This window comes from Festucalex cinctus, chromosome 2, assembly GCF_051991245.1.
Source record: "Festucalex cinctus isolate MCC-2025b chromosome 2, RoL_Fcin_1.0, whole genome shotgun sequence".
NCBI classification, from domain to species: domain Eukaryota; kingdom Metazoa; phylum Chordata; class Actinopteri; order Syngnathiformes; family Syngnathidae; genus Festucalex; species Festucalex cinctus.
The window spans coordinates 17,527,699-17,554,600 of NC_135412.1; the positions used below are offsets into that span (position 1 = coordinate 17,527,699).

The following is a 26,902-nucleotide window of genomic DNA, read 5'->3' on the forward strand; positions in this document are numbered from 1 at the left end:
ATTCTTCCATGCTTAAGGTGTGAAAGTTAGACGTTTTGTTGAATATTTTTCCATCAAAAATGGATGTTAAAAAATCGATTCGGCTGCCTATTGAATCGATTCGAGAATTGCGAGCTGCAGTATTGCGATATATTGCCGAATCGATTTTTTAACACCCCATATATATATATATATATATATATATATATATATACGGTTATATAGATGGTTCTGTCTGTACAAGATTTGTTCCCGTGGAAAAAGGGCCTTAGTTCCACATACCAAACACATGCAATTTCAGTTGATTGAAGACGCTAAATTGTCCTTAAGTGTGTAAATGGTTGTCTATAAACCTGCTCAGATGAGAAGCAAGACATCTACTAAGGAGACAACCACTACAGTGCCCTTGCAACTGATTAGATACCCTGCTGGCAGTCTATGACCCTGAACTGGATGACAAGTAGATAATGAAGGGAGTACTGGGGGAGACCATGCAAAGGCAATGAGCCAAATGAACACAGCTCAAAGCCCACAACAGCATTTGAGATGTGCAGGCAAGGATGAAAACCGGTGGACGAATAGTACAGGACAGAAGATGAGATGTTCATCCAGCAGCAGGACTGATGACAGTTGACAAGAAATTGAAAAACTATTAGGGCTATCACTAACAAATATCGATGATAGTATCAATTATTCAATCGAATAATTGAGTAATGGGCCCCCATAATCATTGTTGCCACGGCTGCATTGGGCACAAGTTTTTCCCTTTAAAGTTTGGACTACATTTAAGAGTAAAAGACAACATTGTCAAAACTGCTTCTCTGTTTCGCTCTAATTTGTCACATTTCTACGACTAAATGAAACGGCTTAGACGTTGATTCAATGTTTACTTGCCCGTGGTGCAACAATTGGCATGTTCTTCTCAGCTCTGGAGCTTAGTTTTCCATCACTGCTTGAATAAAGCTTGTTTACCAAAATAAGCAAATGTTTTGGAACAGGGAAAAGAAGCATAGCAGCAAGAACCTGATGAAAGTCTTTCCCAATGTGGCGTCACCGACTCACCGTCATCTCAATCGGCCAGTTATGATTTATTTATTTTTTTAATCAAGTCATTCATTAATTGAGGATTGCTTTACATTTGAATCTCTGTTAGCTTTTCCATTTAATAATTTATAGTAATGTAGCGAGCAGTGACGGGAGTCGAAGGCGGAGTGTTAAAGTCCATAGCCAAAGACTGGCGTTTTATTCACATCATCAACAACAACTCACACTGCGCGAGGTTCACAGACCTACCAACATTTGTTCTTTTATCCTTTCATCCTTTTATCCTTTCATCCCATCCAACTCCTCCTTCGTCCCAACGTCCCGTGGGTGAATTATGTTCTCATCACCACACAAGCCCCCCCAGAATTCACCCATAATCAAACTCCGGATGACGGGGCGGCAAAACTGCCCGACCCCTGCGGGTAACGTACCCAGGAAGCGCGGGCGGGAGGGGCCCAGCAGGAACATCAGAACAGTCCCGCGCACCAACTGGCGGGGATTCAGGAACCACTGGAAGGGACCCCGCACGGTCTCCCAGGTGCAGCCTAGGGGGGCGGCCGCGGCGGGGGGCGCGGGGCAAGTCCAAGGGTCCGGCCAGGTCCACATGAGCCGGCTTAAGCCTGTCAACAGAAACAGTTTCGGAACGGCCCCCAATATCCACGACCATGGTCTTGGTACCATGCTGCAGGACCCTAAATGGTCCGTCGTAGGGGGGATTCAAGGGACCACGGTGTGCATCGTGTCGGATGAAGACAAACTCGGCCGACTGCAAGTTGGGGGGCACCCGGGCCACAGGGGTGCCATGCTGCGACGTGGGCACGGGCCGGAACGCACCAGCAGCATCCACCGGCGGTCCAGGCCTGGGTGCGGGCCAAGGCATCGAGGCGTGCGGAATGAAGTCTCCTGGCACTCTTAGCACCTGTCCATAGACCAACTCGGCCGACGAACACTGCAGGTCCTCCTTAGGTGCAGTACGAAGGCCCAGCATGATCCAGGGTAGCTTGTCGACCCAATTACCGTCAGAAAGGCCAGCGCGCAAGGCGGCTTTCATCGAACGGTGGAACCGTTCGCACAGCCCATTAGCCTGAGGGTGATAAGCGGAGGTGCGGTGTAGCTTGACGCCGAGGCCCTCAGCAACAGAGTTCCAAACCTCTGACGTGAACTGCGCACCCCTGTCGGACGAGAGGTCCGCCGGCGGTCCAAACCGAGCGACCCAGGTCCCGATAAACGCCCGGGCCACGTCACTGGTCGATATGGAGGTGAGGGGAACGGCCTCTGGCCAGCGGGTCGTCCTGTCCACCATCGTCAGGAGGTAGGTGAAGCCCTGGGAAGGAGGAAGCGGACCTACGATGTCGACGTTGACATGGTCAAACTTCCTCGCAGGGACAACAAAAGTCTCCAAAGGTGCCTTGGTGTGACGGTGAACCTTGGCTCGCTGACAAGCCACGCATGAATCGACCCAGACCCGTACATCTTTCTTCAACCCAGACCAGACGAACTTCTGAGACACCAACCTCGACGATGCCTTCCTGCCGGGGTGTGAGAGACCATGCACCATGTCGAAGGCGGCCCTCTGCCAACCAGAGGGCACCAGCGGTCTAGGCCAGCCCAAAGAGACGTCACACCACAGCTCGACCCCGGAGTCGTCGACCGCCACCCTTTCAACTTGCAACCCGGTGTCGGAGCTCCGAAGCAACTGGGTGCCACGATCGGAAGCCTGGTCGGCCGCCATCCGGGAAAAGTCGAGGCCCAGCTGTACCGTGTTGACGGCTGCCCTGGACAGACAATCCGCGACCACGTTGTCCTTGCCAGCGATATGTCGGATGTCCGTGGTGTATTCAGAAATGAACGACAACTGCCGCTGTTGCCGCGCGGACCACGGCTCGGACAACTTCGACATGGAGAAGGTGAGCGGCTTGTGATCGACGAAGACCGTGAACTCACGGCCCTCCAGGATGAAGCGGAAGTGGCGGATCGCCAGCCAGACAGCAAGGAGCTCCCTGTCGAACGTGCTGTACTTGCACTCCCGAGGGACCAACCGGCGGCTGAAAAAGGCGAGTGGCTGCCACGCACCTTCGACGCGCTGCTCCAAAACAGCCCCAACGGCAAAATCAGATGCGTCAGTAGTGAGGGCGATCGGGGCATCCGGGCGCGGGTGGGCCAACAAGGCCGCTTGGGACAGCGCGGCTTTCGTCTCTTCAAAAGCCTTGACTCTCACATCGGTCCAGTCGACCGCACGGTTAGGGGCCACACCCTTAAGTGCGTCGTAAAGCGGGTGCATCACATGGGCAGCGTGGTGGATGAACCTGTGGTAAAAAGTCACCATCCCGAGGAACTCGCGGAGACCCTGGGCCGTCTGGGGTCGAGGAAAAGCGGCAACAGCTTCCACTTTTGCCGGGAGCGGGGTGGCGCCGTCCTCATTGATGAGGTGGCCGAGGAATTGGATGGAGGGCACACCAAAGACACACTTAGCTCGGTTAATAATCAGTCCAGCCTGGCTGAGCTTGGAGAAAAGCTGCCGGAGGTGTGAAAGGTGTTCTCCGATGGAGGAGCTGGCCACCAGGATGTCATCCAAGTAGACGAAGAGGAACGGCATGTCCCGGAGAACAGAGTCCATGAGACGCTGAAAAGACTGGGCCGCGTTTTTAAGGCCGAATGGCATCCTGAGAAACTCAAACAGTCCGAAAGGTGTTATCACAGCAGTCTTAGGCACATCGGCGGGGTGTACCGGAACTTGGTGATAGCCCCGTACCAAGTCCACCTTGGAAAACACCTTCGCACCTGCCAGGTGGGCAGAGAAGTCCTGTATGTGCGGGACCGGATAGCGATCGTGCGTCGTGGCATCATTGAGGCGGCGATAGTCTCCACACGGTCGCCAGCCGCCGTCCGACTTCGGAACCATGTGGAGAGGCGAGGCCCACGGGCTGTCCGAACGACGAATTATGCCAAGGCGTTCCATGTTGGCGAATTCGGACTTAGCTGTGGCCAATCTATCAGGGTTGAGGCGTCGGGCCTTAGCGTGAACCAGCGGGCCTACGGTCTCAATGTGGTGCTCGACCCCATGTTTGGCAGAAGTGGCTGCAAATGTAGGCGTGGTTAGGCTGGGGAATTCTCCAAGAAGCCGCGTGAACACGCCGTCATCTGAGAGCGGGCTGGCAAGGCCCTCAAACGTCTCCACATCACACCCACAAGCAACAGTGGAAAACGTCACAGCGTCCAACAGGCGGCCATTTTTAACATCCACCAGTAGACTGTGGGCACACAAAAAGTCCGCGCCAAGAAGGGGAAAAGAAATGTCCGCAGTGACAAAGTCCCAAGTGAACCGGCGCTCACCAAAACATACATCCACTGTCTTAGTGCCGTAGGTCCGGATCGGTGCATCGTTGGCCGCTGACAGGTGCGGGCCGTGAGTGCCCCCGGCAGCATCTTCAGCCGATGCAGGCAATACGCTTCTGCGGGCGCCGGAGTCACAAAGGAATTTGAGCCTGGAGAGGGTGTCCATGACAAATAGCAGCCGGCACTCTGCGCCCCCACTCACAGCTGCAACTGAGTGGAGGCGTCGCCGTTTCCCGACGCAACAAAGGAGCAAGGGGCGCGGCACCTCTTCGCCTTGGTTCCAAAACGTGCGTGAAAATAGCATAAGCCAGGGGCTGATCGGCCATCCACAGCAGCGCGTACCTTATGAGGTGCCGTTGTGGCCGCCGGGACTGGGAAGGCGCGTGCAGAGGCCAAGACCTCGTGGTTGTGACGCTGGGTGGCCAGGAAAAAACGGTCAGCTTCCTCCGCCAGAGCACGTGGCTCGGAGATGGTAGTGTTCGCTAGCGCTGTCTGGACATAAGGAGGCATGTGGCGCAGAAACAGTTCAATAAACAAAAAGTTCGGCTCCTCCGCGCCAAGCAGGTTCAGCATTTTTTCCATTAGCTCGGACGGCTTACTGTCACCCAGGCCCTGGATGGCGAAAAGGCGGCGAGCCCTTTCCGGTCGTGACAGCTCGAAGGTCTTAAGGAGGTACGCTTTGAGCCCCGCGTACATATCCCGTGCCGGGGGAGAGGTGATAAAACTCACGGCTCTGGCCGCTGTGGAGCTCCCGAGCGCGGCCACGACATGGTAGTAGCGCGTGGAATCGTCCGTAATTCCCCGGATGGCAAACTGAGCTTCAGCTTGTACAAACCACGTCGCCGCGGCCGACTCCCAAAACTCCGGTAACTTGAGACCAGCGGAGTTCGCCATGTCGCTCAATTCGATCAAATTCTCAGCCTCGGAAACGTCAACGAGGCGGATGTCGGGGTCACCAATGTAGCGAGCAGTGACGGGAGTCGAAGGCGGAGTGTTAAAGTCCATAGCCAAAGACTGGCGTTTTATTCACATCATCAACAACAACTCACACTGCGCGAGGTTCACAGACCTACCAACATTTGTTCTTTTATCCTTTCATCCTTTTATCCTTTCATCCCATCCAACTCCTCCTTCGTCCCAACGTCCCGTGGGTGAATTATGTTCTCATCACCACAGTAAGAACTGATTGATGGTGCGCCTTGGAAACCACAACACCTATGGCACAGCCAAGTATGCACTAAAGCAAGTTCCACACAAATTACACTACAAGTAACCACTTCCACTTGAAACCAATGCCAGAAGGTACAATTAACCTGTCTAGCGAGGGTGAGATCTAATTCTTCCCACTCCTTTTTTTTTTTCAGCAACACATGTAGAGCTTGATTTGTTGCCTGCTGGTGCAAGTTGCGTTTTTTTAATTGTTACAAAAGCATGCACGGCATTGTTTGGATGGGAATCAGTTTCGAATTGAATAGTCGACTGCTAGCTCGCTAGTTATCGTGGGGGAAAAAAACTTTATTGAAAACCTGTACATTACAAGAAAACATCAAACTGACAAACAGAAAATAATATAATAATGAGAGATACTACACAAGAGGATCCCGGGGGGTTAAATTAAAACTTAAAAGCGTATAACGACAGTTTATCAATGTATCAGGCGACGTTTCACAAAAAGAAAGTAATGTTTTGTAAGACTGTACCTCATGTGGACCAACTGCAGTTATTAAGAAGTGACAGCAGAGGGACCTAGTTGGACATGGTTCGAAAACCAGGTTACGGAAATAAACACAACTACAAGTTACGAAAACAAGCTAATTTTTCATTTTTTGTAAAATAAATAAATAAAAAATACAAAAAACGACAAATAACTACTAAATGTGGGTTTTCTTTTCTAAATAAGTTTGCATATATTTGTTAAAGATTAATGATCCAGGGAAAAGAAAAAAATAGAGAATCCGTTTATCCAACACCTATTACGTATTTCTAAACATATTTCTGTGTGTTTGTTTATACCTTGACAAATCCGGTGAGCTCTGCCAGTGGTAGAGAAGCAATTCACTGCTGTTTTCCTCCCCTGCACAACGTGACTGGGATGCATTATATCAATCTATCCATAGATGTTCAAAATAAATAAATACATAAAACACGAGCCCCTGAGCTGCAGTTTATTTATAAGTGGGAATTGTTTATCATTCCAAAAGTTACGACATAGATATATTGCATGAATGAGATCTGGAGTTGAGAACGTTAACCTATTTTATTAATGAAATGGCGCCCTCTGGTGTATTTAACTGGAAACTGCGTTGAAGTCGCAACTGTTTGGCGTCATACGTACAAAAATATAAAATAAAATAAAAAAAATAAAACGCTTCTGTCGACTCCAAACTACCCTCCACTCGGTAGTAGTGCAGATATGCGACAATTTATAGCGTAGTAATTCCTTTAGTCATAGACATTCACTACATTATTAACTCATTCACTGCCAGTCATTATAGAATATTTTTACATTTCCAATACTCACGTGATATTCCATTCAATAATTATATATAAACCGAATCTACCAAATAACAGAATAGACTCCCTACTTTTTGTCCCGTCCCGTTCTTTTATAATTGACAGCAGAAAAATGTAGGTTTGCCAAAATACAGCCATTTCTCCCATGGACTCTGAAACTGTGTTTATTTCCTATAAAATGGGGCAATGATGTCATCTACCGGTGGTTGGGCATCAGTAAAGTTGTTTCCAAGTTTGATATTTACAGTGGAGCATGCTCAGATTCGCCCCCATTTAGCACCGCTCTAAAAAATACAATTGACAAGTATACTTGTCAAAGGCAGTGAATGAGTTAAACATCTCTTGCTACACGTAGGAGGGTAGATTCATTTTTTGCAATCATGTTTTGGATCAAATACAATCCAAATCAGAATTATTTAGTAAAATAGCACATATCATTTAAGATAAGTCAATCTACAGCTGAATTCAGAACTACTGCAGTCACACTAGTATAAGAACTTTAAGACCACTGTGATTTACTGTACAGTACACAGCATTTTTAATGGTTTGCTTAACACAATTTTCACCCAACACTATCACGCAACCAATATTTGAAATGTTTTATTTCACAGAATTTAGGACAGCCAACTGCATAAAAGAAAAAACAAAACAAAACAAAAAAAAACAGCAAGTGAAGTTTGTACTCTATTTTTTTTTTTAATATAAAAAATATCCTTTCCTCCTTGTTCATAAACTGTTTGAAAAGCAGAATAAACAGAAATTACAGGATAAATTCTGAGAAGCTGAAAGGCCAATAACATTTGTTGGCAAATATAAATATAGTGGTTTGAACTGGGTGTTTCAACAGCTCACACGGAAAGAGTGCATACATACAGTTAACGCGACAGTAGGACACTCGGCACTGCCTGTATCAATCTTTATTAATGTAGAAAACCAGGATCCTTATTTATCAATTGATAACAGCTTTATGACAAAGAAACATATATATACATTCAGCCAGTCCTATTGAGTCTCTGGAGTATGACGTTTGTGTTGCCCCTTACAACAACTTGATTGTCTACTCGGGGGCATAATTGTGAGAGTATGTGTAGTCTGTGTAGTAATTTTGTGTCCCACCCCTGCCTATTGGGTAACCCCAAGGGCACGGACCCCCTCCGGGTCCGTCCGCCCACTCGTGTCCTCGTCCCGGTCCCGGTCGCGGCCAAAACCCCGGGGGAGCTCCTCTCCCCCGGAAGGGTCCGGTACCCATAGCCCCCCGCATCGGCCCATGATTCATCGGCGCCGGCGGCATGCCGTAGCCCATGCCGCACATTTGCGGCGGAGGGAATTTCGGTCTGACTGTTGCGCCCCCTCTGGTGGCCACTGTGTGAACACCCGCAGGAGCTCCAGTTTTCTCGGCGCAATTCACTTGAGTCCTGCCGCTTGGGCAAGCGGGCTTGCTGCCGCCGCTGAGGGTTTCCCCGCTCGCGGTGGGGCCAACCGCACCTGGTGGTACGGCGGCGCCGGTCCCCGACGGCCCCCAGTTGCCCGCCCCGGCGGCTCCGCCGAGCGTCCTGTCGGCTTGTTGGGCTGGGATGGGAACGCCGCTCATGGAGGGGGTGAGCGGAGGGGTCCCGGGAGCTCCAGATCCCACGGGGTCCGAGCTGTACGTGTGACCAAGCATCATGAGGTGAGGCGGCGGAGGCGGTTTGACCTCCAGCGGGAGCGAGGCCAGATTGGCGAGTGGTCCCGCTGGCGTGTTGACGGCGGGCGGCGTCGCCGTGGTGGCGACCGTGGCCGGCGGGCGGTACTCCTGCTCTTGGTTGCTGCTGCAGGGTGAAGCGGGATAGGCCGGGGAGGCGGCGTAACTGGACGAGCCGGTGTAGGAAGACCACGAGGCCGAGGGACACAGGAAACTTTGGTGGGGGTTGACGGGGAAACCTCCCGGCGACGAGTTCCCCGGGTCCGAGGCGCTCATGCCTAACTGGTTTGCGGCTTTGAACTGAGAGATGGCCGTTTTGAGAGCGCTGTAGTCGGACTGCGGCGGCGTTCCGTCGGGGGTGGCCTGCTGGTCGGGGAGCGGCGGGCGGAACTCTTCCGTGTTGGGCGGGGGCGGCTGCGGCGCCGCATCTGCGTCGGGGTTCTGCTCTTTGCCGTCGATGACTGCGACGGGCGTCTCGCCGTCATCTGAGTCCAGCGACATATCCTCCGCTCCCTCGCACTCATCGTTCACTACTGAGAAAGACAGGAGGAGGTCAAAATAGAAAAGTGAAGGGGTGGGAACCTAAGGGTACTTCATGATGCAAAGGGAAAAAAAGTATGACTACAGCGAATGTTAAAAAAATAGCCATAATTGGACATTCAAAAATTCATAGCTCACTTCCTGTACATTTTAGCAATATGGTCCCAATAAGACTTATTTGTGCATCTCGGAGTGCTACACGTGCCTGCCAATTTTCGTAGCTCTAGGTCAAACGTGCCGGGATTAGTTTTTAATTTTTCTTTGCTAGGGGGAGCTATAGAGTCGCATTGTGATGACAACTTCATAATATCAAATTTTTCACGGCGCCTGAAAAGTGTTCAAAGTTTGGTGAGTTTTCGTAAATATTTAGGTCCTCAAAAATATGATCGTTTACGGAGAATAATAATCATAATAATAATTTGAACGAAAAACTATAGGGACCTCGCAGCGGTCGCTGCTCGGGCCCTAATTAAATCAATATTCCTCACAAATAAAATGTTTAAATTAAAATAAAATGTTTTAAAACACTTCAAATTTAAGATATAATACACATTTTTCATAGAAACGTATGCAAAACTGAGTCAGTTGCTGGACAGATAAATCTTCCACAAGTAAAAGTAAGCTTATGAGTCTTCTTCACCTGAAGACTCCCGTCCATTTCCCCACCACTCTTATGAGGCGCTCCCCCTAATGGCCCCCCAAGTAATTGCTCAATAAGTAATGAACAATGGAGCCTTTATAGTGGCTGTATATTAACTACAAATATCGCGATACTTGCATAGGCGTATCGAAAATCTATTGGCAGACAAAGTATCACGATTTATCGCATATCAATAAATCGTCACACTCCTTGAAAAGTGTGGGCAAAACATACAAATCAAGGTGATTCAGTGGAAAGCATACAGTAACTGATGAGATAAACTAGAGGTGCAACAATTACTCAATTAAATCAACAACTAATCAATTATCAAATTAATCAACTATTTTGATAACCAGTTAAGAAACCTTGTTTAATCTGAAATTGTCCAAATCTTGATTTTAGCAATAAATATTGCCAGATTGCTGTAGCGCTCCACGAAAGCAGACTGCTAATCTTTGTGTTTGATCCAAGTTAAGACATCCTGCAAACAGGTGATTTTACTTTGGAAACAAACATCAACATTTTTACCTATTTTCTGCTTTTACTGTACTTTAAGAAAACACTGATTAACATTTTTGCCTACATTCTGCTTATACTTTAGAACACAATGAACTTTTACAGACTAAAGCAGCAACTGAATCATAATCCAAGTTTGTGCATTTTCTGTACTGTCAATTGGATTTTTTTTCTTAATCTGATTCATTGATCAACTGAAAATGTAACATAATAATCGATTATTACAGTAATCGTTAGCTGCAGCTCTAAACCGAATAGCCAAGAAGCGTTGGATCGCTCCTGTTGGAATTACCCACCAGTAGAGGGCGGCGTTGGCAGCTCATTTTGATTGATGGAGCCAATCAGGCTGTGGAAAGCACTCATAATATCATCAATGCTCGCTATCATTATTCCATTCCTGGAATACTGTAGGAACATTTCAAAGGGCCTCTCTGGAAAAAAGAAAAAAAATCCAAATAAAAATGGTTTCGCCTCCATGTATATTTAAATATAAATTCAAAACAAAGCTACCTGTGACGAAAATAAGATGCCGCTGTTGCGTGTGCTGAGCTTGCAGCTTAATCAGGCATTCGAGATCGGGAGCCTGACGTGACTGGGCGTCGCAGTCGTGGTACGGGAGGAACTCGACAAGGTGCTTCTTTTGATAGGCTGTCAGAAGGTTGAGGAGCCCCATCGCGTTGGTGTTCAACCTGAGACACGATACAACAAGTCAGCTTGCACAACGTTGTCGTCATCATTTCAGCAAAAGCTCAGTTGGCCAAAAATTCATCTTCCTCAAACTGACCGGCCCATTTCTTTAAGCTTCTTCTGTGACTTGCAGTGCACCTTCCACTGCCAGGGCTGCTCGGGGGTACTTTGCTCTTCCAAGAACTTCAGCAATGCCTGCAGGCGATCTGAGAGAGAGAAAAAATAAAAATAAAAATCAGTCAGTGAACTTCATAAAAAAAAAAAAGAACACGTTAAGAACAAGAACGAACCCTGTGTGATGAGGTCGGGATTAAGGACAAACTCGTCGGATACCAGGAAGCCTCCAGACACAAACAGTTCATTGTAAGTGTGGTTCTTCACGTCATCCAGTGTGTCAACACCGGCGAAGCTCACTGACGGCAACTTCTTCAAAGACACCAGCGCTGGGATCTACAAGTTACACAGGACATTTTGATTTGAAAATCAAGTCATATCACTTTGTAACTTTAGCAAAGGATCAGTAGTGCGGCAAATCACGAAATGCAGACGGCAGCTGAGACAGCGATTATGTTAGTATTACCTTGTGCACATGAGCAGCGATGTGCTCGTTCTGAATGATTATTAGCAGTTTGTCCAGGCTGCTGCTGTTCTCCAGAAACATCTGCGGGGTGCACTCGCTGTTGCCAAGACTTTGCAAGTATTCCTTCAGGACAAACAAACAAACGTTGTTTTCTAATTGGAATTTTATGAATGTGCGAGTGTAGGCCAGCATAAGATGTCACTGAATGAAGGACTTTTCACACTGCGCTTAGGCACAGGGACACTTGGTTGGTTGTTGAGCAGTTTACCAGGAAGTAAGATGGATGCTTTTGCCGCTGTTGCCACTGCGTCACCCTTGCAGCACATACACAATCAATGGGTTTGTTGACGGTGCGCTATGCCCTGCTAAGTGCAGTGTGAAAAGGCCATCTAAGCACACGTAAAATCTGCGATGTTCAAAACATGAAATTCTCTCAATCACAGCCTTAAAATAATCCACACTAAAATTCTTACTTTCACAATAACATTTTCTATGCAACCCCCACTAAAGATGGCATTCTGATTAATATTATTCGTGAAATATGAGTTAAAAGCAAAATCCTGTCGTTTGTATCCATCTCAGGTGGCGGGCATTTTGGTACTTGATGTTGACTGAAAAGGATATCACAGCTGTTCAAATCTCTGATGACGACCAATCACAACTCACTTGTCTGACACTGGGTCATGATTGGTTGTTACCTGAGTAATTGTGATGTCATTTTCAGTCGACAACAAGTAGCAAAATGGCCGCCTGAGATCGATACAACGGGTGGACTTTGCTGCTCAACTTATATTCTGCAAACGCAATATTAAACAGAATGTCGCGTTTAGACTAGTCGGGGCATATATAACATATTGTAAAGAAAGGTTTTGGATTGAATTTGATTTTATGAACATTTTAGCACAATTCAATGGTATTTAAATATTAAGTGCCTAATGTACATTTGCATTTAATCTTGAAGAAGAGTATAACAAGTTATGTGCAATAAATTTGAAGCAAATTATTTTTTCATTAGTTCCCCTCCCCCACATGTAGAGCAGTGACTGATGACACTAAAACTGTAGACAATATTAATGAGGAAAATAGATGAAAATTTCTAAGTCTTCTATGTTCATGTTTGTCATTACAGTGGTGCTTGAAGACTGAAGAGCCAAGAATTTTTTTTGAGGTGGTACTGAAAGAAGCACAAACTAATAGAATACTAATGGACAGAAATTTTTAGACTTTGAATATAAGCTTCTGCTTTCAAAAGGAAGCAGTTATAAGAAAACCCTAGTCGAGTTCTTGATTACCACCTCCACACTGACTTCACAGTAAAGCGATGAAGATGAGAAAGGGACGTTTGTCACTCATTTTGAAAGGGTCGTACCTTGATCTCCTTGCAGACGGTACTCTCGTCGCCCTCGTCCCCGGAGTAGATGTAGAACTTGACCGTATTCTTGGTGACGTCCTTAAAAATCTCCACCAGGCTGCTGAAAACTTCTGGTTTGAGCTGACCAATGAGGCTGCCCGGCATGAGTCCGGTACCGGTGCCGACAGTGCTGGCAGCGCTGACGGTGCTGGTGCTGGCAGCGCTGGTGGTGCTGGCACTAGCAACGGCGCCGGAGGAAGTAGCAGCGACGGCCTTTTGGGATTTCTCTGGCGGCATCTGGGAGGGAGAATAAGCCTCTTCCACAATCTCAGCAGAAACGGGATCAGTTTTAGTCTTGCTTTCTATCGCCTCTTTTACAGGACCTTGGTTACTACTCGGAGATGTGTCGGTGTCCATCAGAGAGTCCTGCACTTCAGGTTTGGAAGTTTGCTCGGATGATGGCGTCGGTACATCTGGCGTGGCCTCAGCCGCCGGCTCCGGGGACGAGGCCTTGGGTGAAACGGGTGGGTGCGGGATCAACTTTTCCAACTGCTCACTAAGTGCTTGGACGTGCTCCTGCACGTACCCAGGGGCGGCGCGTTCGACGACAAAGTCTGAGAAGCCGGCCCGGAGCTGCCAGGAATTGTGCGGAGGTAGGCGCGGAGGTAGCTGCATGGTGTATGTGATGCAATGACTTTGCATGATGTTTTTAATGTCTGAAGTGAGGCTGTGCATTTCCTGGTTGAGTATCGTGTCCAAGCTGATAGAGGGCCTGGAAGGAGCTTCCTCCGGTAACGACAACGGCGGTGGTGGCGCAGCCGCCTTTTTCTCATCAATCGGCGAGGTCATCTTCGGCTCGAGGACCTCTCTCGTCACAGCCTCCGGCTCAGGAAGGGACTGTATGTTTTCTAGACGAGAGCAGAGTGGAATAATGCTCAGAAAACCTCTGACAGATAACACGGGCCGAGGGCTGAGCAGATGTCACCAAAAAACAAAACATTGATGATGTCACTAACATGAATGATATGAACCTGTAACGTGTATTAACAAATGAATGCGATGATGCAATGATTGTTTGAGATAATCGATATGTCACACAACACTGGTTTGAAATGTCTTTGGTATAGTGTCAACTTCATTAGCGTTTAAACATGCCCCATAATTGGTGAATAAACTTGTGAACCAGAAGCCAGCATAAAGCACCACACATACACATACATCCATTTACGGTAACACAGTTGCGCACACACAGCACACACTCATTTGTCATAGCACACATACTTAAATGGAGTACGGGACTAAAGATTTTGGCCTGTCACTATGAGGTGGCAAGAAATGTGGTTTTGACATGTCACCATGAGATTGCAAGAAACGTGGTTTTGACATAACATGTATTTTGTTTTGAGTGTGGTTTGGGTTTTATGTTCATATTAATCAGTATTGGTGTGGTGTATTATGAGCAATAAGCTTTGAAGGGATTTTATTCACAAATAGGAAGTACAGTTTATTTTAAAATCATAAATGTTTTGTCAGCATAAAAAATTAGACCTTGTCAACAAATGTGTTCTGCAAAACTGTTAAGGTCACAGGTTAAAAGGAACTGAAAAGCGGTTGTAATCACTAGACTTTTAGCACTAAAACTAAAACTAGGGCGGTGAGAACCTAAACGAATCCTTTTCGACGCCAGCTTGAAGCGCCCCCGTCAACCCTGTAAATCCCGTGTTACTACGGTTTGGGATAAAGGGGGGCCTTAACCCTTTGTAACGGAGAGTTGGCCAGGTAAGCGAGATCAGACAGCTCATAGATACAAACTTGTGTAGTTTGTACACCCTTAAACTGATCTGTATGTAAATACTCTCAAATCAAATTGAAAGTCTGCATTTAAAGCACATCATCTTTGTTTTCATTTCAAACCCATTGCGGCGATGTTCAGAGACCCCCCCCAAAAAAAAGTACAATAAGCAAGTGATTCGAGTTTATTCAGGGCTAATGCTAATCGCGATCGTTAATCGTTTAGCATAGGCTAATTTTGTTGGTGTTTGTGTAATATGTGCATATGTGTACAGAAGATAAGGAACAATGAGTATTCATATCCACGAAATTCAACTCAGGTTCAACCTTAGTGGACTGTACACGTCACATTTTACAATTAACTTACCTTCATTTGTGGGTATGGCACAGGTTGTGCTAGCTGAGGTTCTAGCTTGGTCTACTGGTGAGCCCGCGTTAAATGGACTTCCAGGGCTACAGTCCATATCCTCCTAAACAGAGACCATAAACGTCACAAGTTGACCTGATTTGCACTACCATGCGTCATCGTAAGATAAAAGTCAGAATCAGCAGTTCACATCTCACCTCCATGTAGTTCGTTTGTGACGCAGGCTCATTTTGTTTGCTAAAATCGGAGGCTGCCACAGCAGCTTCCACCCGTTCGGGACCCGTTGACTGCTCACCGTGCTTTGATTTCACACAAATGGTTCCCTGAGCAACGGCTTTGTTGAGAGTGGAGAGCAGTATCTTGAGGAGACGCTGGGTCTCGTGAACTGCTGTTGTGTTAGTGTTGCCGCAAGCCCTCAAGTCAGTGTCATAGATGCCCATGCTTTCCATGACCGCGGTTAGATTTTCACTCTGGCCACCATCTTCGCCCATCTCCTCCGCTGGTGCCCCTAGGAGGCCGAACAAAATGTGTTAAAATCAAACGCAGTAGTACGCACCCCATTAGGTTTAAGTGCCACAATCATGAAAAAACCCAAGGCTCAAAATAACTTATTCTTTGAGGCCCACTTTTGCTAATAAATGCCTTTAATTTTTAGGATAATTTTGTGCAGGTTGATGCCAGGGCCATAAAACAACAACTTTTATATCAACAAATAAACAGTTGGGTTCCCTTTATAGAAAGAAAATAAATAAATAAATAAAACTGTGCATTATTTTCTTGTCTAGAAACATTTGTGGGTCAAAAAGAGATTTCAGTTTAAACTTCTGAATGGGTTATATTAGGGCTGTGCAATGAATCGAAATTCCATTACAATTTCAATTATTACACTTCACAATTACAAAATCAGCATAATCGTAAAAAGATTATTAATACTAATTTTTGAGTTGATAAAATTTATACCGTTTTTGGCACCGGTTTAAAATTCTAAAATAACTAATTTAATATTTTTTTTAATGATACTTTTCCAAAAGAATTGTATTTGTTATGTATATATATATATATATATATATATATATATATATATATATATATATATATATATATATATGTATATATATATATTTACATTTAAACATTTTTTTTTTGTACCAAAATATAAATGATCATCCTACTGCACAGTACACGTTGCACTCCAACCTTAAGTTTTTGCCAACATAAATAAATAAATATATTATTATAAATATATATTATTATAAATTGTTTGGTCCAAAAGCAACTTATATAATTATAGTGTTTCAAATTTTTTAATTGGTCTTAATATTCTTAAATGCTTAAACACTTTCTTGTTTTATACCAAAAAATAAATAATTGCTTGAATAATCGTGATTTAAATTTTTCCTTTTAATTGTGATTATTATTTTTCCCCATAATCGAGCAGCCCTAGGTTATATGATCTTTTAAACAAAGTCAAATTGATTGACAAAATTGTTTAAATTTACTGTACCGGTATTTTGAAAACATTTTCGGCCCAGATCTCAAATTTTTTTTCTCCTTTTTAATTATTATTTTTATTATTATTTTAAACTTCCTTATGTTAAATGTTTTAAAATTTGTTTCATAATGTTTTAAGATTGTTATTGTATGTTATTTTTAGTAAATTTTGTAACCTATTTTCATTTATTTTTCTTCCTCTGAATATTAACTACTATTTGTTGACGCTTATGTGTTGTCTTTCCTTGTGTAAAGCACATTGAGTTGCCTTGTGTATTAAATGTGCTATACAAATAAACTTGCCTTGCCTTGCCTAAACAAAACTCAGGACTCTATTGTGAAAAACAAACAAACAAATAAAATTACTGTATTTATAAATGTTCAATGTACCAGTACTATACACGGGCATACGCCACAACGTAATTCATTTCTGGTTTCCGATCCTGGTTCGTTTTGTATCACTGTGCGTCATTTTCTCCCGACACTTATTGCTATGTTGCTGTTTAATGTTTTATGCATTCCGCCTTAATGCAGTCCCAGCCTGACTTGAAAAGTGTACTCCATCACCCAAGTACTTTATTATGGTGTTCTGCCATTACATGTCAATCTTAGGGGAGCTTAGCAATTAGCATGGCTTCTTGTCTTCTGTTTATTAATCCTCGCCATCCCTTTTTGTGAAAACAATACTTGTCAGAAGTGTGTGTTATTCGCTGCCATGGAGGAGATGATTACTAACTTGAAACTGACATGTTTAGCCGCACTAGCTAGCCAACCGAAGCTTGTTGCTAGCTAGCAGCACCGAGCTGTCAGTGACTCCTACTTCCCGCGTGTAGGTGACGTAATTCTGGGGCCATTGCTGCTGTTCAATTATCGGGACGGAAAAAAACCTTACAAATCTGTGAAATCAGTTATTGCTGTTCAATTTGTTTTAATGGGGCGCAAAACCGTAATTTTGACTTGCAACATGCGATGCAAAATCACTTATTTTGAACCTTGAAATAAACTTGGGGGTTACTTTTTCTTTTCTTTTTTTTAAATAAACATAACATTTTGACTAGTCATGATTTAGCCATTCACGAATGAGGTAGGACACTACCTATATTTTACACCTTGAACCTTCCTTACCCCTGCTGGGTTCGCCATTGCTCAGCAAATCTGTGCGTTGATGTTTGTTCTTGTCTCCCTGTTCATCGCCTTCAAACTTCCTCTTGAGGTTGTTGGACTCCAAGGCTCCGTCCACTTTTGCCCTCGCGGGACCCTTGACTAGTGCCCTCTTGTGGAGTTGGATCAGTTTCAGTAACTGCGTCATCTTGTCCTTATCGTACTCACTCTGTGCCAGCTGCACCTTGGCGGGCTGCGGCGGGGGCTGAGATTCAGTGTGGGATTCGTGCTGCAACTGGGCACCGTTTGAATGGGCTAACCCCGGGCCAGGCCCTTGCCTGTTGGCGTCCGGGGCCGGATTCTCTGGCGCCAGACGTTCTGGTGGCGGCCTTTCGGACAGTCTCTCAGAGCGGTCGGAGCCGCCCCAGTCAGAAACGGGACTGTACTCAACGGGGGCCGGGGCAGCGACAGGTGCGGGGTTGCTTATCCGTTCAATGATTTCCATTACCTTGTTTATGGATAAAGTGTAGTTCGACGAGTTGTGGATGTAAGAGCGCAATATGGCTTCCATGTTCCCTTTGGGTCTGGGTAAAGGAACCGTATATGGCCTGTCATCCACATGATACTTGTAGTCAGGCAAGATGAATGGCCGCACCCTCCCCGAGTCTACGCGACTTAAATAGTCCGTGGCTTGTCGCTCCACGCCGGAACTCGGGTCCTTGCCTGCGTTTGGGCGCAATGTGAAAAAGGAGTAATGCAAGGCAGGGATGAACCGTTCCAAACATTGGAAATGGGTGTGTGTCTCTGCTGTCAGTGGCTCTGGCTGGGACAGTCGGGATGCTGCGACAGACAAAAACAAAAATAATTAGGCATAGCATCAGGCTATACTTCATAAGGTTCTGACTGCAGCTTATAACACAATCAGCAATTCCACATTCCATTGCTTTGCCAGAGCTTCCTCCACACAAAACATAGATAAATGATAGCGGAAAAACTCACAATACTTGAAAACTGCCCTCGACTCGTGAAAGAGGAATATTGCTTGCAGGCTCTTCTCATCCCGCCCCCGCCGTTCTGCAAAATAAACGGAAATTTTATTAAACGCGTAATCCTCACCGGAGCTAACAAGTAGGAGGAAAACTGACAATAGAGAATTATGAGATAACTAAAAAAAAGAAACGCTTGCTGGCACCTTTGGACTCCATCTGTGCTGAGGACAGAAGGAAGAGAAAGCCCCGGTCATACAGGGACTTCACCAGCACCTACACAAGAGCATAGACGCAACAGTTAAACAAAAAAAAAAATTTTTTTTTTTTAAATATCATTATCATACAATTTGAGCCATTTTCTGGACATTTCTATATAGTTGCTATGAGTTACAAGCTAGCAAGCAACCAGGGGCACATTTGGAAAACGGCGATTCAAAGGCAGTCCCATTTTGCAATGTGCAGTATTAGAATCTCTTTCAGGTAGATTCTGCAGACTCACCATCCTGTCTTTCTCCAGTTTGTTTATCAGTGCTACCAGACTGCCACTGGTCGGTTTTCCTTTTCCTTCCACAACTTCAAATAGGCTGCATGACATCCCATACTTCACCACTGCAACAAAGGAAAACATCTTTCTGCCGTGTAACAGAGCACATTTGCTCAAACCAATAACACTCATCATGCCATCATTGTAAGTTACATTTGCAGAATCCCTTCTTACTGACCTTCCCGTGATGCGCTGTAGGTGTCCCAAGAGAAGAGCACCGCAGGAATCTTTCTCTTCACCTGCTCAAGATGCATGCCTTGATTCACCTCCAACTTCTCGGGACTGATGAATGAGAAACCAGCAATCAACATTTTTAACAACACAAGTGTCCGCATCAACTACAGGTTTAAATAAATCCTACAGGTGTCAAAATTAATTCATCACCAACTAATCAATTATCAAATAAGCGACAATTATTGTAATAATTGAGTAATTTTTTTACAAGAATTGTCTAAATCCTCTGATTTCAGCCGCTCAACAAGTAATTATTTTGTAGTCCTTCGTGAAAGCTGACTGCGTAATTACTAGGGGTGTGAATTGCCTAGTACCTGACGATTCGATTCGTATCACGATTCACAGGTCACGATTCGATTCGATACCGATTAATCCCGATACGAATTTATAAGTCGATTGTTGCGATTTTTTTTCATTCAAATTTAGAAAATACTAATCAGTAAGCTTGTAGAGTGTAAGATTTATATGAAAATGTATTATTTATTTATCTGAAATTTCAGTCTTATAGAGGTTGTAATCTGTTTCATGTTTGAACAGCATTAAAATCAAATATTAAGGCTTAATGTTCCGTTCATATAACATTCTTCCATGCTCAAGGTGTGAATCCTAAAAAAAAAAAAAAAAAAAAAAATCGATTCTGCCCTTATTGAATCGATTCGAGAATCGCGCGATGTAGTATCGCGATATATCGCCGAATCGATTTTTTTTAACACCCCTAGTAATTACCCTTTTTTTTTTTTTTTAAATCTAAATCGGTCTTAAAAGAGTTGGTGAGCGCATCAATCCCTCTTGTGTGATTTTGCTAAATTGCTGCTTAGTTGTTTATTGTTAATTATAAAACAATGACAAATAATTAGTTAAACAATCGATAAAACATTGCCTTGTAATACACTATTGCAAACGAAAATTCGATAGGATTATTCAATTAATCAATGGAATAATCCATAGAATTCTAAAATTATTCTACAGTGGCAGCCCTAATAAATTCTGTTCCATGCATGTCAACATGCTCTATTTGACTGTGGGACTACACAGCATTATTTACATTCACCATGGACACAGCCAGCTCAAATGACTACCACATTCCACAATGCAACACAAAAGCCACATTGCATTGTGGGATGTGCATGCCATTTTGAGCTCGCTGTCTCCACGGCGAACGTAAACAGAACTACAGTATATGTGAAAATGCTGAGACATTACGCAGTACTTTGCTACAAGCAGATCATGTAAATACTTCAAAATAAATGGTTTTCCTGTATTTCCATGTTGTAGTATTTATTTTTAACCACACGCTAAAAAATATTCTGCAACTGCAACAAATTGGATTTGCATTAATTTCAATGGGAAACATTTTGCAATGTTCCTGTTTGTTAAAGGAATGAGAACGATACAAATGTGTAAAGAGAGGTTCCTTTATAAATGTATACTCACAGTTTGAAAGGAAGGTAGGCCCGTGAAGACGATCGTAACCGGATTGGGAATAACTCCTGGCCCTTGGTTACCAGTGGACCACTCCACACGGAATAGCAGCGCCGACCTGCCATTGCAACAAATGCAGGTCATCATTTAAAAAAATAAAATAACAAAATACCGATATCAGTCGATCATCCGGCCTAAATATAACATTTGCCACTTGACTTAAGATACAGGACAAATAATCTACAACTACTCCAACATTTTTTCTGACAAGAGTCAGCACACATGCACGTTCAACCACTTCAGCAGCTGCCAAATTCAAGGAAGCGACCGAGTTGCCCAGTTAGCCTTGTTAACTTTAGGCTTTCCCACAGTATTTTATTAGCCTGGCAGCCCACCAGGTGAAGCCACCCCACCCAAAAATAATCATTTTAAACTGGTGCGCTATGACTTCCCCCATCAATGAACAATGAATAGTAATTGCTGAATGTTTGTTGGCAGCCCCACTTCGACATAAACGGAGCCTTGTGTAGTTTATCACATTGCTACTTAAGACTGCCACCCTCTGGCCTAAAGTGCAACTGCAACCTCTGTGTCAAGCTTGTGCATGGTGCGCGTACTCAAATAGTCTTCAGTTTTCTTGGAGTCTGTGCTGAGGTTAATACTGTGCTTGAAGCTGGCCTCTATTTTTTTTCCCCAGTTTACATCACAGCCATGTCGTACGCTAACATTTAAGACTTGTAATATTGATTTCAAGACCTTTTAATATCAATTAAGGCCTTGTTCATAAATTCATGGAATTTCTAAAACTTTTTTACGGATCTGCAGGAATCCTGCTGGAAGTTTGCAGCCATTGTCCAGACTATCCAGAATTGTTTTCTTTTCTTCCGTGTTAGTAATCAGAGTAAGGTAATAATAATAATAATAATACAAAAAAAAAGTGTGGTCACCATTAGTCTATTCTGAGAATCGTAGAATGCTCACAGCAAAAAAAAAAAAAAAAAAAAAAAAAAAAAAAAAAAGTGTTATACGTCGCTGTGGCTTTTACAAACTCATGAATATCAAACATTTTACCTCGACTTCCTTCAGAGGAAATAGCACCAAGCCTATTAAACAGAGAATCACAAAGGCTGTTAAATAAGAAAAGACCCCCGGAGAGATGTCACAATGTTTTTCACGAGGAATGTTTTACCTGTGTGTCGATAAAGACGCGGCTGCAGCATCTTTGCCTTTGTACTGAAAAGAAACCACAGCGTAGGGGCACACTTGCCTCGGCCGTGCTTTGATTTCATCAAATGCGAACTCGAAAAAATATTGCTGGAAAACAAAAAGACAGCCGTTTAAAAAATAAATAAATAAAATAAAAACAGAGTCATTCAGTTGACAGCGTTTATACCTGTGTGAGCTCAAACGCTCTGTAAGACAGCAACGATGTAACCCGATTGGCACTTTTGGACAAATGACAGTCAAACTTGGTTGCCGGTTCCTTCGCGTTATTTGGCATGTTCTCGTGGATGTGCTTTATTCTTCCCTGAAAGGACAAAACAGCATTTGGGACCCTGAAGATGTCGACAAGTCCGGTAAAAAGTGAAATGCTTACCCTCATAACTTTAAAAATGATCATGTCTCCAGATGAACCAACTTCAAACGGATTCATTTGTAACAAATCAGAGAATTTGGAAAGATAAACGCCTACAATGAAACAGGAATTAGATTGCGAGAGCAACATATAAGCAGCCAGCTGTCGCTTGTGCGGTCATGTAACTTACCCACTGATGCATTTCCCACTGTTGTTATCCTGGAGTGTCCCACGGACAAACCTTTCTCACAGATCCACTGAAGCTAAAACAATTCAAGGGAACATTGTTGTCACAAGACCAAAACTATGACTTCCATACTGTACGCGCATAAAGTACACCAACACTGAAACAATATTACAGCAAAAACATCAATAAAAGCAGTGGAATCCCAGATGGCAAAACGTGGAACTTCCATTAATGTACCACAACATCAATGCTAGTTCCATTAGCCAGCCTATAGCATTTCGGATTACAAGTTAGCATTAAGCTAACGGACGTTCAGTCAACTAATTGATGTGGTTTGGTTACTTGTTTGTTTTGTTTATTGAACATATAAACAAGTAGCAGAAAAGAAAAAAATTAAAAGAGAAACATTTATACAATCAATAGTCAAAGTTTACATGTTCAAAGGGAGTAGGAAGAAGTTGAAAACTTCTCTAGTCCTAGCCCTTATTCTTTGTATCTTTTGACTTATTTCATTGTTGATACAATAGGTTAATACATTTCAATAAAAGAAAAAATGTGTAATCTTGCGTGTATATACAGAACAGCACTTTGACATGTCCGTACATTTGCCAATAGCGTATGTACATGAAATTCATTGGCATACACAATAATAATACATCCTCATACTCACATATACAATTTTCATTACACTCTACCGGTACATCGAAAAAAACACATTTCTGCAGTTTTACTAGCTCATGTCTGATTTAAATAGTGCTCATGAACTTTGCTTTTAAGCATTTTTTTAACTCAGCAAGTGGCTTGCATCTTTTCATGTGAGTACCAAAATTATTCCACAAATTAACACCTCTTTCTGAAACACACCTCTGCTTGATATTTGCTCTTAATTAGATTTTTTTGTTGTTGTAGACACTTGTACCCCTTATGTCATAACGACTCTCGAATGTCAAATAGCTTCTGAGTACTATGGAAGAGTAGATTGTTGTAAGCTTTATACATTATTTGTTCTAATTTAAACTAAGTCATAATGTTGGTTCTGTATATTTTGATCGATTAATAATTCTTATGGCTCGTTTTTGCAGTTTGAAAACAGGGTCTGTATTTGTTTTATATGCGCTTCCCCAGATTTCCACACAATAAGCCAGATATGGTAATCATAATGAACTGTATAATGTGTATAATGATTTGTTATTCAGGACATTCTTAGTTTTAGAGAGTGTCCCTACGATTTTTGACATTTTCCTTTTGACATTTTCTGTGTGTGACTTCCAACATCATTTATCATCAATAACTACTCCAAGAAATGTATTTTCATACACTCTTTCAATTGAATTCACCATAATTTTACTTCGGCCTTCTGAGCTGCTTTAGGTGATGACCCACCAAGCTTGCCATACTTTTACTGTGCAGGGCAGCGGATTCTGAATAAAGTCTACTAGTTTAAATATAGCACGCAAATACATATTATGCATATTGCAACAGGAGTGACAAATAACTTAAAGCAAGTAGACTAACATTTTTAGGAGAACTATTGCCAAACTGCACACAAGTATCTGAGAGCCCCCCCCCCAAATGCTATTGTTTCATATTTAACGACATGCTAATACAGTACATTTCAAGTAAATCATGTCAGAAACATTCCTTGATCCGCTTGCAGCCTCTAATGTGTGAAACAAAAATTACCTTGGACTTCTCTGGGTATAAGAAGCAATACGACTCTGTCAGTTCTTGGTCCGTCCGGCCTTCTTGCTTCATCTCTCTCCGCTTCTCAATGAACTGAAACATAGTCGAGAGAAAGTTAAGTCCGAACATCACGAATTTAACATAACAGTCCTCACAAAAAGTCCATCTTAGACTACAATGCCAGTAATTAAGATTTCCCTTCTGCCCTTGTGGAACCTGATCAGAAATGTGGACTAACCTCCTTCTCCAGGAGCTCATTGTGAACGAGCCTGGCCTTGCAGTAGGAGAAAGTTCCCCTCGATGACGCATCCAGGTAAAAAGAGGAGATGAGCTTCACAAGGTCGTCAAACTCACGGCTGTCAGGTGGCAAAGGCTGGTACAAGCCTGCGCACGCAAGTAGAAGGTCAGAGGATTAGCGTGGGGCTGCAGCAGAAGAGATGTGTTTCGAGCTTCCGCCTCAATAAAAGATTGCAAAATATATTTTTGGGAAAAGTGAACATCTTTGTGGAATTTTCTTTAAACAAAACAAAACAAAACAAAACATGGAGTAAGACCTTAAACGCCTCTAAAATCCTCAAATTGTAAAGCAAAAAACAACAACTGATTACTAGACATATCACCTAACTATTGGACACACTGCTCTTCATACAAATAATGGTCTAATTACACTATTTCAGACAATTTTTTAGGGCAAATGACGCTGCAATTTTTATTTGTTATATGTTGAGAATGAGAAATAATGAAGTAATACCGTTTTAGACTATTATGAAGACCATTTTTGGACCAGATTTTCTTTTGGTGATATCACACTAAACATACCTCAAAATATGCACACAAAAAAACTATATATCCCCAACCAGAGGTGGGTAATCCAGGTCCAGAAAGTAAAAACCCTGCCACAGTTTGGCTTTAGCCACAGGTGCATCTAATCAACCAGCAGGTAAACAAGTTACTTTCCAATCGGTCAAGTAGAACCTCCTGTGACTAAAGCCAAACTGTGGCAGGGTTTTTACTTTCTGGACCTGGATTACCCACATCTGTCCCCAACCCATCATTTGACTTTCAAAATGCACTCCAAACAGACTGGCATTTTTGGTGACTCTTGTAAACCAGCAGCCTTCTATCTTAGTGATTAAAAGAGAAACCGTCCCTATGCAACTGTCAATAGTATCAAGGAATCATCAGGGCTTGTATTAGACTGCCCAAAAACGTGCAAAAAAAGTTAAACCACCAAGCTCAATGTTACAATTACCGTTTTGTTCAGAACGAGCCAAAGGCAAAAGATAAGCCTTTCAGATTCGCGCACAATAATTGATCATTTCGAATGTGACAGGCAAGTTGGTCACAATTATGAAGCCTTCTGTGTACAGTATAAACAAAGAGTTAATTCTTCACAGGAAGCTTTATGACAACTACAGCCTGTCAGCCAGTATTCCCCACTTTCGTATTCAGTGAGACCTGTGGGGGCACACTGGGTAATCTATGTTTAGAATGTGTGTCGGACTTGTGCTGAGAAATTGAATCCCCATTTGGATTATATGACAATACTCGCAGTGCTGTGATAGGAAGAAGAATTCATGCCGATTAATGAGGTCAATGTCATTGTCTGAACTCGCAGTCGCATTATTTAAACCGACGGGTCAAGAAGGCAAAAAATAATAATAAAAAAGCAGGGTGAAAGGTCAATAACCCAAATAGAGGGGGCTGGTTGAATTGGAAGGGCAATTTTCAAAAATAAACCTTAAGGGACCTTTACAGCAAAGTGCTTGTTCTCACTCGAAACACACAGGCCGCCATTCTAATGTTAGGTTACATCATGGCAAGAACACTTGGATGTGTATTTCAGTGGGGGGAAAAAAAGCACAATTTCGGTCTAGGTGCATTTTGTCAGTTAGCGCGGGCAGTCGCTAGTTAGCAGGCTAGCAACATGCAGCAGCAACAAGCACTCGAAAGACAGGACACGCTCTGTTCCAAATAGCAGCGATATGGCACCACCTTTCCGTTCTTTTTTCCTCGGGATTTGAAAAGGCTTCCGAGGCCGCTCGTCGCTTCGTCTCTGGCCCGGCGTGGGGGAGCCGCTCCAGCTCCGGCCGTCCGCCTGCACGCTGTTGTGCCGATCGGGGGCTTCTTGCTCGGGTATTACACAGTCTCCACAGCCAGGTTGATCGCCATTTTGGTTGGCTGTGGCCGAGGTGGCGGCTGAAGTCTTCGGGGGCTCGCCGCCTTCCTGGTGTAGGCGCGCATCCGTGTTATCCGACTCCCTTTTCCCCATCGTGCTGGGGTTGAGGGCCATTTTCGGGGCGCCTTGCACGACTTGGGGCGATGCAACGTAAACCTGTAATGAATACGAGCCGCTTGTCCCATACACATACACCGCTCCTTAGCCTGCCTCCGCCATTGTGAAAATGACGTAGACGTTCTTCTCCACTGCATTACGCCGGCGTCACTGTGTTTACATACCAGCAAATCTGCGCCACCTAACGTCAGAAAGAAGAAGTGCGGTATGCCATGCCGGTTGAGGGAATCGTTGAGGGTCGCTGATGTCAAATTTAATTTTTAAGATAGTTGAACCAGGGCTCCAGCACCCCCCGCGACCCTTGTGAGGAATGGGCGATCAAGGGTCGGCACGGCGGATGAGTGGTTAGCACG

The 26,902-nt window shown here is 44.0% G+C and overlaps 1 protein-coding gene across 2 annotated transcripts; it reads right to left on the reverse strand.

The window, feature by feature from the left end:
• Positions 1–7,774: 7,774 nt before the first annotated feature.
• On the reverse strand, positions 7,775–26,668 carry tasorb (transcription activation suppressor b). 2 transcript variants are annotated; one of them, XM_077513433.1, is made up of 23 exons: positions 26,249–26,668; positions 24,492–24,637; positions 24,254–24,346; positions 22,574–22,646; positions 22,405–22,496; positions 22,201–22,335; positions 21,997–22,121; positions 21,879–21,910; positions 20,820–20,925; positions 19,330–19,433; positions 19,107–19,216; positions 18,811–18,880; positions 18,618–18,692; positions 17,643–18,458; positions 15,224–15,534; positions 15,027–15,129; positions 12,887–13,776; positions 11,518–11,640; positions 11,228–11,387; positions 11,035–11,143; positions 10,761–10,939; positions 10,547–10,681; positions 7,775–9,084 (listed from the first exon to the last, which is right to left on the reverse strand). In XM_077513433.1, exons 1-23 carry the CDS (start codon positions 26,544–26,546, stop codon positions 7,931–7,933), a joined length of 5,439 nt encoding a protein of 1,812 aa, XP_077369559.1. In that variant the 5' UTR covers positions 26,547–26,668; the 3' UTR covers positions 7,775–7,930. The 2 variants fall into 2 exon arrangements, with proteins under 2 accessions (XP_077369559.1, XP_077369558.1); XM_077513432.1 differs by having other exon boundaries at positions 7,775–9,087.
• Positions 26,669–26,902: the final 234 nt, after the last annotated feature.

Coding starts and splice junctions, on each gene's coding strand:
- tasorb (XM_077513432.1), bottom strand. CDS start 26,546: ATGGCCCTCAACCCCAGCACGATGGGGAAAAGGGAGTCGGATAACACG. Junction 22,336..22,404: donor TCATTTTTAAAGTTATGAGG/GTAAGCATTTCA, acceptor TTGTCCTTTCAG/GGAAGAATAAAGCACATCCA. Junction 18,459..18,617: donor GAGGGCAGTTTTCAAGTATT/GTGAGTTTTTCC, acceptor TGTCTGTCGCAG/CATCCCGACTGTCCCAGCCA.